The 15,954-nt window shown below is 35.3% G+C and overlaps 1 protein-coding gene across 2 annotated transcripts in view; it reads right to left on the minus strand.

Annotated features, from left to right (window-relative positions):
- IFIH1 (interferon induced with helicase C domain 1) overlaps positions 1 to 15,954 on the minus strand; it is a 66,987-nt gene that overhangs the window by 34,162 nt on the left and 16,871 nt on the right. For both annotated transcript variants that reach the window (XM_053597771.1, XM_053597772.1), the window contains 2 exons: positions 6,443 to 6,547; positions 582 to 802 (listed from right to left, as the gene is read on the minus strand). In XM_053597771.1, the coding sequence (XP_053453746.1) occupies positions 582 to 802; positions 6,443 to 6,547 (326 nt within the window). The remainder of the gene's footprint in view (positions 1 to 581; positions 803 to 6,442; positions 6,548 to 15,954) is intronic.

Consider the following 15,954-nt stretch of genomic DNA (forward strand, 5'->3'; position numbering starts at 1 on the left):
CAGCTACTTGGGAGGCTGAGGCAAAAGAATCGCTTAAGCCCAAGAGTTTGAGGTTGCTGTGAGCTGTGACGCCACAGCACCCTACCCAGGGCAACAGCTTGAGATTCTGCCTCAAAAAAAAAAAAAAAAGAAAGAAAGAAAAAGAAAGAAAGAAGAGCTGTCTTGGGCCACACATTAAACACAGAAGTACTAAGGAAAGCTGATGAGCAAAAAAAAAGCATGGTGCACAATTTTTGTGATATCCGAAACAAACAACAGATAAGCAAAAAAGTCCTTGCACCATCTGTATGCAGCCCACAGGCTGCAGGTTGGGCTCCTTTGCCTAGCCTTCATACAATACGTAGTAGCTATTTGATGTAATGTTCTGGTTATATGGAAAAAATTCCATTTCAAGGCTTATCACTTACATATACCCAAATATTACATATTCTTAGAAAAGTAAAGGTTAAAAATAAAAGGCTTATTTTGATATTACTTCTAATTAAACTAAATCTGTGCAATTCATCGCTACAAATGTCATTCTATAAAAGCTTAAAAATAATAAAATGAAAATGAACAAATAATGTTATGTGTTTGAATACCTTATTGACAAGAACTATAACTTTTCCAGGAACAGATGCTTTTTTCTTCTTGTCCAAGTGATCCTTGGCAATGTAAACAGCCACTCTGGTTTTCCCACTCCCTGTAGGAAGGCATATGATAATATTCTTCCCTTCCAAGGCTGGTTGGGCAACTTCCATTTGGTAAGGTCTGAGCTGGAGTTCTGGCTCAGGGGATACTCTTGCTGTCACATTCTCTTCATCTGAAGGAAGTTAAAGAAGAAAAACAATAAAGGAGGCAACAAGATAATTAAGACTGGGAAGCCTGAAACTGAACATAGGCTTTCCACAGTTTAAATTCCTTTTCAAGAGTGGTCCAAAGCAATTCATTTTCTATTTTCTGTACCAGTCAGTGTCAGCTCTCCACATTTGCAGAATTCAACCCAAGCTCTTTACTATGGCAGTGCCTGAAGGATGAGGATGCAGGGTGAATGAATTAGCAGAATAGAGGACTGAGAGGGAGCTATATGGGGGGTGTTTTCACTGAGTGGGCCAAGCCAAGGGCATTTACAGATAGGGCGGTGGGTGTGCAGGATTGGCAGCAAGGGTGTCAGGCCACCAGACTTCTCACTTCTGTGAGCCTTGTCATATGCCTACTTGACGCTCTGAGGCCTCCCCCTACAAAATCAAGAGGAACTAGGAAAGTAAGAATCAATAGTCCTCCTTGTTCTGTCTTTCCCCTTATTTTTTATTATAAAGAAGGCATTACAGCTGATACCACTTTCCTTCATTTGTAAAAACTTTAACAACAAAATACCAAAAAGCATATATAAAATATACATGTGTAGAAGTAAATCCATGTATAATACCTATTGATCTGTCTATCTATTTTTCTCTCTCAGGTCCCTTGTCCCATTTGAAGCAACCAGGTTTTACAGAAATGATATTTAGGGAGTAGGTGAAAACCTTCTTCTTTTTGAGACAGAGTCTCACTCTGTTCCCAGGCTAGCATACCGTGGTGAGCTCACAGCAACCTCAAACTCCTGGGCTCAAACAATCCTCTGCCTTGGCCTGTTAAATAGCTGTGATCATAGATGTTCACCACCACACGGGGCTAACCTGGCTAATTTTTTCTATTTTATGTAGAGACGGAGAGTCTTGCTCTTGCTCAGACTTGTCTCAAACTCCTAAGCTCAAGAGTTCTTTTGCCTTGGCCTCCCAGAGGGCTAAGGTTATAGGGGTGAGCCACCATGCTTGGCCTCATAGTAACCTTTATGTGGTAGATATTTGTTAAAAGGTAAAAAATAACTTCAATGGTTTAACCTAAATTGTGACTAATTTTGCTATTTAATTTTGAATTATAATCATTATTACTTCTTTATGTGTATGTCTCTACGTATTTATACTGTTCCTGAAACCCAAAGCACTATATATTAAAAATATTTCTAATTAACATAGATTTTTAAAGTTAAACTACTGATAAAGTAGGTACTAACATACATTAATTATATGAACATTAAAATAAAATTATTATAACGTATCTTGATTTACAGATATATTGAGAAGTGACCATATTTATCCATATCAGCCAGGTGGGGAAGATCTAAAAATGCATAGTTTATAATGTGAAATGAAGTAAGATGACTATTACAACTATTTAAAAGCCCATCTTATGCTTTATATTATCACAAGAAAAAAATGAAATGACAGTGCTTATCAGTATTTCATCACACATGATATAGGTGTTCTTTCTCTTATCAATGATTGCAATAAAACTCAACTAACATAATCCCATTAACTTCAAAAAACTTGCTGATGGCTTCATTTCAGTGACTGGAAAATTCTATTTAAGTGGGTTTTACCTTGTTGTGATAGTACTATCTGGACAGGTAGGAAAATTCACACCAAATACCACTTAGAATCATCTATTAACCTGGCAGGAAATTTGCCTTCTGTATGGATGAGTAAAGACAGATGCGGTACATTTAAGCTGTCATTGGATCATCTGCTGATTCATTTAGTATGATTTTCATGAAAATCTCATTGAAGGTCACCAGCACTTAAAAAATACATTTACCAGTTTTCTTTCCGTGCTTATTTTGAATTCTACAGTATTTTAATAGTTCATCTTCTATTACGTTTTTGTAATGTTCAGATTTATTTAAGAACATTACCTGCTAAATGACTTCTATAGATTATCAATATCCTAACATTGTTACCTATATTAAGAGCATGCATCACCTAACTTTTCCAAAAGAGCCAGAATATTTGAATAGAAAGATGTACTTGAAACAACATCTACGAAGATGCAGGAATTTAATTTTGCTAAACTGATATTTGATCTAGAAAGTTGTTAAAAGATATCAATAAATTATCTTTGTTTAATTTCACTCTAGGTACAATTTTCTGTCGATTTTAAAAATAATAATAAAATGCTGCTTCCCTCATAATAGTTGCATATACTTTTTACTAATCATTTTCCCCTTTTGTTTTTCATACTTATTACTAGATCCTTGGGTAACATATATTTAAAAAGAGAAATAAAGCAATTTCCTAATTCTCTTCCCCTAGAATCTAGAGCCAAATGAGTAAAAAACTAAAATCACTCATGCGTATTAGATATTTATTGTACTAATACATTTAAGAAGAGTTAGAATTTCAAAGGGCTATTGTAGGTGTTACCGCTATTTAACTGGTATATAGTAGTTTATTCTGTAGACAGCACTGACCAGGCACCTATTATATGCCATGCACTCCCAAAAATACAGATGTTGCCCTTAAGACTTCACAGTCTAGGGCACTATCCTTGTCACTACAAGTATCTGACTAAATAGACAGGTGGCTCAATAATCTTTCATATTTTTGAGTCAAGACTAGGAAATTTGATGGGTGGTCTTAAGTTTAAAAGAGAAAAACCACAGAATGGATATGGAAAAAATCAGAATTGGATTTAATGTGAGAATAGCATCCAAAGAAAAAAAGCTGGGTGAGTGCTAAATATTCAGCCTGATTCTTGCCTTATCACATCCTCTGACATGGGGATGGAAGAATTTATCCACAGAAGCAATGAAAAGAGAATTTTCTCTTCTCTGCCACCAGAAGGAGAGAACCGGGCTGGTATCAATGAGCCAGGAGCCAATTTCTTTTATAAAAGAAATGTTTGGGTTTTTGTTTGTTTGTTTGTTTTGGCTCTCTCTCAATGGTGTAATCAGTTAAATGAAGATGCCATTTAAAATATGCACAGGCTTTGAATATCATTGCGCCCTCCCTCTATAGCAAATATTGATTGAACACCTTCAAATTATATTATTATATTAAATGGTCAAAAAAGAAAATCAAATATGGTTTAAATAATAATATTCTATTGGAACTACACCATGTGGCAAATTTCATTCTCACATTGATTTTGACAGCTGAGTTATTCTTGGAGAGAAAAGGTCTGTCACTGCATGTGTTTGAAATCGACAAAGTATTCCTTTACCTATAGTATGTAACCACAGAAAAATACACCATTCCAGCTGGACAAATATTAATAGGCGTTACCTCGAAATAGTACGAAAACACTTTCTACATATCAGGCCAAAGTGTATTGCCAAAAACATTGTCACTTTTTGAGAAGCGGTATATCTCTCTGAAAATGGGAAACAGACAAAAAAGCCTTTCATAATATAATTAGAATATGTATACTTCAAAAATACCAGTAATTATGTTTTATGTAACATTTTCAAAAGGGAACACAATGTGATTATATTGGGTCTTACTCATGATCCTAATAGCCCATTAATAAGACCTTCAAAGGAGGACAAAAAGTAAACCTCAAAGGTTAAAAATGTAATGGCAAATATTGTAATACTTTTCAGTGTCTCACTGTGTGCTATAGTTCATCAATTTATCTAAAATCTTTTCAATTGATTTCTATGTCACCTTTACACCATGTGCCTGAGAGTAAAAAATTTCATAATGTTATCATTTCAGAATTCAACTTTCCACTATGCAAATTCTTTCTCCTAAGACTCATCTAGAGTACTGACTCATCTAGAACTCAAGGTGTGTCTGTTGAAAATGTGTTTGTCTTCAAAAATGTATTTGCCTTTGAAAATGTATTTGCTTTTCAAAAGTAGGTTGAGTTCAGATTTATCGTGTCTTTCATGCCACATTGAGGACTAAAAATTAGCAAATACATTTGCTAACGGCTCTAAATAGGCAAAAATGCCCTGTACATAGAAGATACACATTAAATATTTATTGAATGAATGACGATTGTTGAAAAGCCCTTACTTAGACAAATAAAAATTAGGAGGATGTCCAAAAGCTTAAAACAACCCATAAAGATGTTAAATATTAGCTATAGTATATTTTGAGTCCAACATCGATAGCATGTCGTAGAAATGTTAATTATTAAATTTAACAATTTTATGACAGGGATAGGAAAAAACAAATACAATCTACAGAAACGAGCACATGGCAAGAACTTAATAAACACTGACTGTATTGAACAGAAAATGAATGAACCCTTTTAAAGTAAGATTAAAGTTACGACTGACATTTGGTGTATTGGGTTTTCTCAAACTAATTTGTTATAAGGAATTTAGGAGTATGATTGTGAAAAAAGGATATATAAATAAAAGACGTGGTACAATCAATTTGGAAAGCTTTTAGGACAGATGATCATCTTTATATAAACTATTTTATACTTTTAGGCCTATTGTAGATCTAAATTTTTGTAATTTTTCTGACAATGCAAAATAATCTGAATTATACAATACTTTCTCAGTGGAAACAACACAGTCTCAAATTAAGAATAAAGTAATCTGTTTCTTAATTTGTCAGTTTTCCACTGCTTCTTAGGTGGCTACATTGCAAGGCATTTTCTTTTTGTTTGTAATTTGTTAATTTTAATAATGAAATATTTCAAAAATATACACAAATATAGAAAGGTATAGACACCGAATAACTCATCACCCACACTTAAAGAAGTTAACAGTTTATAGCTCAGTAGTAATCATGAAAATACACATTCGAAGAACAGAAAGAAACAATTTGAAGTCAAATTGTCAAATTGACAAATTAGGAAGTCTGATGGCAGGAAGTATTAATAGAATTATGGGAACAGACATGCTGGTGAGATATACAACCAATATGGAGAGCAATTTGAGAAACACCTAATAAGGTTTTCAATTAGTGACCAAAATATTTTGCAAACTCTACTTCTATTCAAGAGATAGTCACACAAATTGAAGTGCTTTTAACTATATGTGTAATTTCTTTCTTTTTTTTTGAGACAGCGTCTCAAGCTGTTGCCTTGGGTAGAGTGCTGTGGCATCACAGCTCACAGCAACCTCCAACTCTTGGGCTTAAGCAATTATCTTGCCTCAGCCTCCCAAGTAGCTGGGACTATAGGTGCCCACCACAATGCTCAGCTATTTTTTGGTCGTAGTTGTATAATTTCTAGTTCTTCACTGTGAGGGGTACCCTTTTTATCTGCCATTATCTACAGAATCACATTCCTCTTATTGATAGTACTCATTTTTTTATTCAAAATACATTTTAAAAATATGGTTTGGGAAAAAATAAATGTACCAAATTGGACACAAAATTTAAATGCATTCAAATTAATTGAAACAGATTTCATAAATAAAATAAATGACATGACTCTATGGAATGTGGCATATGCCAGACCAAAAAGATGTGCACTGTATCAAAATTAGAGTTTGAATCTAAGACTTTTGTAAGTTGTACTCTTAAAGAAAGTGAATGGCAAAGTTCCAAAATGACTTCACTATAGAAAAGAATTGCTTTAATTACATAAATACATTAGGGAGGGTATGAACAGCCCCCATGCTTTCCACTATATGGCGTCTTATTTCACACTTTTTAAGGTTTACACAACAGTTAGGCAGTACCTGAATCACTTCCCATGGTGCCTGAATCACTGCCCATGTTGCTGTTATGTCCAAGACTTTCATCTAAGCAGCTGACACTTCCTTCTGCCAAACTTGTGTCTGATTCTGCAAAGGAAAACATTTTAAAATATTTTAAAAATATTTCTGAGAATAAACGTATTTTAACTGCACACCTCTACAGCACACAGTACATACAGTTCAATGCAAGTGGGGAAGGCACACCCAGACAATTATGAATAAAAGGTAAGAGTTTCTGGCAGGCTACATTAAAAAAAAATCCACTATGGATGAGCAGCTGCTGGGTAGGGAATCAAATACATATTACCTACTTAAAGTACCCTGTGTCTAATAGGAGACTAATGCAAATTCCTGAGGATTTATAACTTTGGTCATCTCTCTACATGGAAATTTTGCTCAAAAAAAGAATACCTAGGCCTGATAATGTCTTTAAACAGAGTGTATTGTATAGATACTATTGAACTATTTTCATGAAAAATGAAAGAGAATAAAGTATACAAAATTAACAAAGTGCATAGGCCTACTGATCAGTCATGAGAACAATTCAGTAATAAAAATAAATTTAAAATCTCTAAAAGAATTCGCTCAAAAAGAGTATCAATAAATGTTGGCATCACAGTTGTACTAGAAGCTTATGTGAGGTCGGAGATAAATGTTTTCTTCACTGTAATTAAACTAAGCTTCTACCAAAGAGTGATGGTAAGTATGAATGGAAAATGCAACCCTTCATTTGTCAATCCTGATTTTCTGCTTCCAGCATTCAATATTTATTCGTTTGGAACATCTTCTTTCCCTCAAAGGAAGAATTCCTTCCTTCTAGTCTGTTTCCAAAGGCTTCTGCAGTCTTATCCTCAACGACCTGAACTGTGGTTAAACTGATTAAAACAAACAAATGGTAGTTACCACTGTTGGCTTTGGAATCAGAAGGGCTTACGAGGTTTATTATTGACTTTTTCCTGAGCCTAAGTTCCTCTTATTTGACATGGAGCTAATGCCATTTATCTCACAAGATTCCATGCCAGTCAATAATATTAGATACAAAAAGCTGTTGGCACAGTAGCTTAATTTGTAGATTAGAAAATAAAATTAAAATCAAGTAGCTGGTTTATCATTAGGAAAGGAATTTCACTTAATGGTGTTCTTCTTTTAATTAATATTTCCTAATAGTATTTATACTTGTTATATAATTATTATTTCACATTAAAGCTTCTCGATATATTCATAAGTTATACTAAAGTAGCCTTTAGCTATGTTAAACTAGTCTGAGAGTGTGTGGCTGGTTACCTCAGTTGGTTAGAGTGTGGTCCTAATAAAAGTAATCGTAGTATCATATATTTAGGACTGGGAACAGAAGTGGAGGAAAAATAGACACACAGCATACTTTAATAAAACTTCTCTGAAAAGAGATGATCTACAACTGTTCAGAATTACAAGTATCTTCTTCTGAGCCAGTTAATTTTTTCAAGTCACATGTATGGAGGTATAATTTATATACTCCCAAATCACTCCTTTTGGGTATATATTAATACTTTGATGAGTTTGACAAATATATACAGATTTGTAACCATCACCACAATTAAGTTATTTCCATCACCTCAAAAGTCCCCGCAAGCCCTTTTGTAGTCAATCCCCTCTGCCATCCCCTGGCAACCGCCGATCTGGTTTCTGTCCCTGTAATTTTGCCTTTTCCAGAATGTTATATAAATGAATTCCTGCAATATTCAACCTGTATTGAGATTAATTTAAGATGTCTGAGATTCGTCCATGTTGTTATGCATAGCAGGAATTTGTTCCTTTTTACTGCTGACTAGTTTTCCTCTGAGAATCTGTTTATGACATTTCCCTTTGGATTTGAATAAGCTAGTTAGCTGGGGAGACAGAATGGAATTACAGCCAATGCCAATCAAGTACATAAGACATCTTTCTTTAAAAAGTAAAGAAAGCAGATGATAAATTTGTAGAAAAATCCTCAGCGGACATACATAACTGTTTAAGTATATTAGTACAACATAAATATACTAATGTGAAAATACTGTGCTTATCAGTTGTCAGAGATTAGCTCCAAAACTCAGATTTGAGGAGTCGCTAATGATCACACGGGAAAACCTGTATATCTCACTGAGAGCTTTTAAATATGGCACTTTGCAATTCCCACAGGTATGCCTTGTTAGAAGCTTAGAGGCGAGTGTGGGATAGAACTGTCAGAAGAGGAGCATTCTGGGCAGATGTACTGATGAAAAGAGAATATGATTCGTAAGGAAAAGGCAAGGTGTAAAACGAGATGAGGAAAATGTCATTGCAAGGATAATTCTACATCTAGAAATATAGGCCAAGATTTTTGAGGCATAAAAGTGAATTTTGACATACTTCTCATTTGTTGTTTTAAATGTTGCATGGCGAGCTGAAGAAAATAGCAAAAGTACTGAAAAATACTAAAACTGAAAAATGGCTCATTACATTTTCCACCAAGTGTAACAGAAATGAAAATGATATTTGACTTTCACTTCATTTTATAACCACTACTCATTAAGCCCGTGGTTGTCAACCTTCCTTATGCCGGGGCCCTTTAATACAGTTCCTGTGGGTCGCGACCCACAGGTTGAGAACCACTGGGTTAAGCCATAATCTTAAACTTACTTCATGTATATGTAAACTCAAGATTTTCCCAAAGCTTTGTTCTGCCATACTTAAGTTTTAAGAGAGCTATTTATGCAATATGCAAAAATAATATCTGAATAGTTTTAAAGTTGCTATCTCAAATGAGGTATTATTACTTAAGTTCATTATCTAGATTATTTTAATCTAACCAACAAATCCATAATGTATTAGGAAGACACTGAGCTCAGTTTTCACAGATGTAATGTCTACAACATCCTATGTGGTGTATAACAATAACACTTGTTATCGCCTCAAATCCAGTGAGAAACCAAGGCTCAGAGAGGTTAAAAGATTTACCCAAATCATACAGCTAGAACGGAACAGAGCTCCCATTTCTGAATCCAACTCCAGCCAGTGCTTTGTGCCCAACACCAAACATGGCTGATAATTCCTATGAAGATTTATAAACAGGCAATCCTGTCTCTATAATGTTAAGTGAAATGAAAGAAGTGGGGTTTTTTTAATAGCAACAGACATTTTTATTGCAATGTCAAATTTTCTATCAATCCTGAAAGAACTTACATTTTTAAGAAAAGAAGTAGAAAAATGATTTTACTTTGCTAACACTTCCAATTTCATTGATAGACTTTTATTAACTTTACATTTTAGCAACCACATTTATTTTTAAACTTTTTCTGCACACGAATAAAAAAGGAACACTTCTGTCCTTCTTGTACAAAATTAATTGCAATAATTCTGGAAGAGATTACTATTAAAATGAAAGTGAATATATAGAGCTCTGTTTCTTTGTCATTTTAGGGTATATAAATCTCTAGTTTCTCCACACAAAAATAATTTTGTTTCCTAGGCAGCAAATTTTTATGCATTTTGATATTTTTTTCTTTCATAGAAGTACAACTACTAAAGGAAATAAATTTAATAATAAAAGGAAATAATAGTATTTCCCATAACATGGAGAATGCCTTCCCCAGAGATTTGCCTCCTACATTAACTTTTAAAAAGCGCATTACACATATATAAAAAAGCATACTACACATTAACTTTCTAAAAAGCACATAACACGTACACACACAGTTGAGATCAAGAAAGTGCTTTTGGGATGCCAAAATTGAACTAACCTATTGAGTTTAAATGCCAAGAATTCCTGAAATTGTTTTATTTGGGATTATCTTGTTTCATTCTTTGTATTTTTTAAAGTATGTCAATCTGGGCTTAACTCCTGATGAATAAAGTCATGTGTTTATGATTTTAAAGTAGATCATGTAAAAAGGAGTCAATTGGAGGCGGGTGTTGCCATGAAAAGAATTTGTGTTTTGGAGCCCAACAGATTGGTCTCCAGATATCAACTCAGCCACTGCTGACAAGTGACTTAACCTCTTTTGAAAAAATAATATAAATAGCAGTTTCCTATTTATTGTGAGAATGATTCTATTATATAAAAAAAAATCTTGAAAAGAAACAAATCACAAATTATCATAAAATAGCTGTTTAAGGGGGCTTTGAATATTGGAGCTAAAATGTATAATAAGTTTAGTTAACTTTTTTATAGGTGTCATTTCCTCTAGGGAAAATATCAAAGCTAGCTATGAAACAGATTTAGAAAATGGTGGTAATTTCTAACTGTTAAAGAAAAGCAGTTATTCATATCAAACTCTACTGGAAGGAAAGGAAATTATAACCATCCAGTTAAGAGAGATAGGATTTTCTGTAATAATTCTGTAAACAGCGCAAAAAAGAACAGCTTTGCTTACAATGACAGAACGTGTCTAAGACCAGTCCACAGGCCATGGGGAAAAATTTTCCTCATTTTGCAATCACATCTTGAGTATTTTGCTAATAAGGCAGATATATTAACTGGAATCCAAGAATTTCATATTTAACATACTGTAGACCTTAAATACTTTAAAATATTTTTAAACCATTTAGAAACCAAAAATATTGAAGTTAAAAAAAAATTCAAACAAAAACCCTTCTTGGTGGAAAGCCTTTTTAGGTCTATTTCAATGTCAAGTCTGCCCTCTGCTGGAAAATGCTATTAGAACAAGTAGTGGACCAGTAGACAGGAATTGTTTATTCAAGGAGTTAAGCTTCGCCAGGTAAAATACAAACTGGACTTTACTTCTATTCCTACCAGGTAATATCCCTCCTATTTTCAGCTTAGAAACATTTCTCACCCCATAAAATATCTCTCCTTTATTTCCCCTCGCGTCAGTCTGTCAGACCTTCTCTTTCCCGAAAACTGGTTTTTGCATTATGGCCGGAAACGATGCACAGAGGAAAGGGCTCTGCGCACACTGAGAAAGGAACACGACTAACTGCTCCTGTTCTCTCCAGAGTTAGTGTTTACAAGGTCTAATTTCACCTGTTTATTCTACTTCTGACCTTGCGATGAATTTCAGCTTCACCTCTTTAGCTACCCCTCTCCCCCATCCAGTTTCATAATCCGCACAGCCTGGACTGTCCAAGCCCCGAGAATCTGAACCACACGTGCTGGGCCGCACACACCAGGACTGTGCGGGCTTCTCAGGTGGCTTTACTGCCATACTACTAACAATATCTATTTCCTTTTCTTTTGAAATAACAATCTTTTTCTGAGAGGAAATAGATTACTTTTATTTTCAGCTCTATGTATGTGGATACACACACACACACACACACACTCACATTTTGGTCTGTCAGATTTTGCTCTCTGTGCCAAGGAACATGTGTTCCCGCAGAATGGAGAGAAGCCACCTCCACCCACCTTGCATATTCTCTCCTGGATCCAAGCTTCTAGGAAATGAGTTCCCCAAAGAGAAAAATCACTCTCCTGGAGCCACGGGCCCACATGGCTATCCACGGAACTCTACTCCTGTTTATAGAATTTCTACTGCTGAAAATTTTCAGCCGGAATTAAATTTGAATTATGTGTGATGATGTTGGCTTAAATTGTGTCATCTATACCCTTTTGCCATCGGACTTGGATTCTACTATAGAAAGGCAGTTATTTAAGTGCAGAGTTGTGAGAATAACCACACCCACCAGAATGACCTACTCATTTGCTGCCGGTCCGTAATTCAGTCAGAAAGCCCCAGAGTCGGGTCAGTCATGGATAATAAGCCATATGGTCACATGGGGCGCAAGTCTTTGCATAACAAGATTGGGGTGGCAAAGTAGTCGGTGAATTGGAAACTTCTTCAGCTGGTAAACACCTTTCCGGAAAGGCTATGGCCGGTAAACAGAGGCAAGCAAGAAAGTATGGGGGGGATACATTTAAGGTATTCTGGTAAATGTTCAAAAATTATACTTTGGAGCAAGGGGAATATGATTTGAAAGTGTTTGCCAGTTTCCACGGTATAAATATTCCCACCCTGGCCAATTTCAAGCTCCCAGCATGATGTCACTGAGCGGAGCTGGGAAGGGATGTGCACACACGTATTACAAGCCAAGAAGAGCCGTCCCACTACCCCACTAGATATATTTCCCTAACTAAGGACCTTCCTACAAACATCATCCGAGATGAATATGCATTCATTGTGTTGCCGTTTCATAATTATTCAAATAATAAATGGTATCCTTCAGAAAAAATGTGTTTGTGTTAAGAAAAGCATTTTCAAAAAAATTACAGTGAGAGCAACCCATTCACTCTCGACCTCAGAAATCTTCAGTCACCACCCTTCTCTGCAAATATTCTCCTCTCACAGAACAGTGCCTCTCACCACGTTTTGAGCTTTCCTGTGTCTGTGCTTTTGCTCTTGGTGTTCATGCAGCCTGAAATGTGGCCTGCCACCTCTGTTTACAAATCCAGCATGGGACTGTTAGGGCGCTGTTGTAAATGTCTGGCCTTCTCCTCTGGTCAGCCTTCTCCCTCCCGGCTTCCTTCTTCTACCCTCATCCTTTAATATGTAGATCTTGTGTCTCTTTTGCTACAGAAAGATTATTGTTTCTCTTCGGAGGCATGTAACTCATTTTCATAAATTAGATTATAATAGGTTTTAGGGTGAGCACAGGCTTCAGGGCTTGGTCCTCCTATAATACTGTGTTACCTGACCTTCACCTCTCTATTCCCACTACTCTGGCTTCTAGTCCTCATTCATGTCCCAAAATAGTGAAGGCAAGGTCTAATACTCAAATTAAAATCATCGCTTTTGTTAAACACTGCTAAAAAGCTTTCAGTTTGCAGCTATAAATAAATGAACGTCATGGAAATAAATTCAGAATGTATTTATTAACTGCTCACTAGGGAGATTTCTTTCTGTCACAATACCTATGTCCTTTTCCCTGAAGTCTGTTAAACAGCAATCCTCCTACAACTATTATGCAATTATAAGTCATATAATTGACCCAGATAGCTCACGATAGGTTCCAAATAAAACACAAACCTATATAATCCTTAACTAGCATCAAGATTAACATCAGCATATCTATCTCTCTCTCTCCTCCCCCTCCCCCAGCTCAAATTAATATCTGCTTTTTTGGATTGCCTCAGCAGTACTGCTAGTTCTCAGCAATTAATTAAATCTAGAAAAATATAGAAATAATTCAAACCAATTCTGAAAGTGTGGTGATCATGATACCATAGTATTGTATGCTACTGTATCAATTATCTTTTCCACTTAGGTCTCAAATGCTATGGTATTTATTTCTAGAGATTCTAAAAATCTCTAGATTTCTAGAGGTTAGTGCTATAGAACATTATTCTGGTCCTCAAGTGCAAGGATAAATTTCGTGGCACTTTTACAGAAATTAGTATAGACCAAATCTAAGATTGGACTTTGGTCTATAAAAAGGCAAAACAAAACAACAACAAAAAAAAGTGCTGTAACAGATTGGGCCAGGGAGAAGAAGGCTGTTCTATAAAGGTCAATTTTTAAACCCCTCCTACAGAACATGATCTATGCAAAATATATCCACAATATATTCCAAAGCATAATGTCACCGGATAAACCTAAGGAGTGGAACATATGGGGGAATATGAAAAAGAAGGTATTAAAGTCTGAAAACAAGCAGGTTGGTAAGCTCATTAGCTGGGGTGGAATTTTAAAATCTTCACGTGAACGAATATATAAATCAAAATATACACATGCATCCATAGTCATGCGCACTGTATATTCACACATGGCACACTCTACAGTTACATTATAATCTTTCACACCGGAACAGTGAAATTCCATTCGCTTTATAAATGTGAAAGCGCCCTCTGCTGGCCAACCTATGGTATTTGCGTTTTCTAGTTTCACAGGGAAGCATGCTGAAGTTTACTTTTAAATCTAATTTCTTTCATTTCATTATACAGCATTAATTCCTAAAATAGCCTAATAAAAAGTTTAATGTAAAATAACTACCCCCTTGTTTTGACAAATCAACAGTAGCAATTAAAAATGTTTGTACATTGGGCGGTGCCTGTGGCTCAGTCGTTAAGACGCCGGCCCCATATACCGAGGGTGGCAGGTTCAAACCCGGCCCTGGCCAAACTGCAACCAAAAAATAGCCGGGCGTTGTGGTGGGCGCCTGTAGTCCCAGCTACTCGGGAGGCTGAGGCAAGAGAATCGCTTAAGCCCAGGAGTTGGAGGTTGCTGTGAGCTGTGTGAGGCCACGGCACTCTACAGAGGGCCATAAAGTGAGACTCTGTCTCTACAAAAAAAAAAAAAAAAAAAAGTTTGTACATCGATTTTACTATAAGCTTATAAAATTCAAATAATCCAGATAATTGTTTATTTTCTATAATTAAAAAATTTAAATAGAAGAAAATGAATGTAGGCTTTGCATCTCTTTGTTGTTTTCTAGGGATGTGTAGTCTAAACACCAAAGTTCTGCAATATCTTCGTGTTATAAGATGACCAGTGACTTGAAGCAGAATATAACATCCAGCATTAAATTCCTATTACTAGCTGGGGAACTGTCCCCACGCTATTTAGAAATCTGGCAAATCTGGAAAGTGGCAAATTAAAAATAAATAACTTTTTGGTATATTTTAATTAATAGCACTTTTTAATAGGAAGCAGTTGATTGTCAACAGAGGTGCTAGAAGGAAGGAAGAAGAAATACCTTGGACCCCTAAGTGTGCAGACGTGACAAAACCGCTCTCCACAGCTATTCACCTGAGAATTTGAATCTATCATCCTTAGGGTAAAAATGATATATATTTTAAATTAGTTTCAGGGTGGGCCATTGTTACTAATGGTAGATGTCTTAAGGAGTAAAAGTTGCTAAATATACATAAAGAATCTTCTCAGTAAAGCTATAAATAATTAACAGCATCTACATGTCTCAAGCCCACTGTGCCCTGAAAAATAACAATATTTTAGAAACTGATTTAGAAATAATTATTATAAAAGTCTAAATTTGAAATTAGAATTAATTTATCACATTTTTTTCTTTCTATACATAAGAAAATTCCTTTTTACAGAAGGTGTGCAGCTTAAGTAAGTTGTTTCTTGCAGTGCTACTTTGGCATCTGCCTGAAAGTTTAACCTAATACAATGGAATTCAAAATACCAATACTACATTATCAATATCAAAAACATACACAGAAAAAAATCAGACGAATGCCTAGTAAACACTATGGAATACCTTCTTCACATTTATTTTTAATTCTGTTAATTCTGTCAAAGAATGCCTGCATAGGTAAAACCTGTCTATCATAAATTGTGTGACAAAAACTTCAGTCAAAAGAACTCCCATAATTTCTCTGGGCTAAGGGTACTTTACAAATTACTCATGTCAGTAATTGCTAGTTCTTAAGAATGATAAGAAGATGAATACACTTGGGATGATCTGTAGTCTCTATCAACAGCAGTGTCTAAGGCACAGGCCTAAAGCAAAGGCACTACATTTCCATAAAAAAAGTTACCCTTTGTTAACGCCCCAGAAAGAACCAGAACATATTAGACTAA

This window comes from Nycticebus coucang, chromosome 7 (assembly GCF_027406575.1).
Source record: "Nycticebus coucang isolate mNycCou1 chromosome 7, mNycCou1.pri, whole genome shotgun sequence".
NCBI classification, from domain to species: domain Eukaryota; kingdom Metazoa; phylum Chordata; class Mammalia; order Primates; family Lorisidae; genus Nycticebus; species Nycticebus coucang.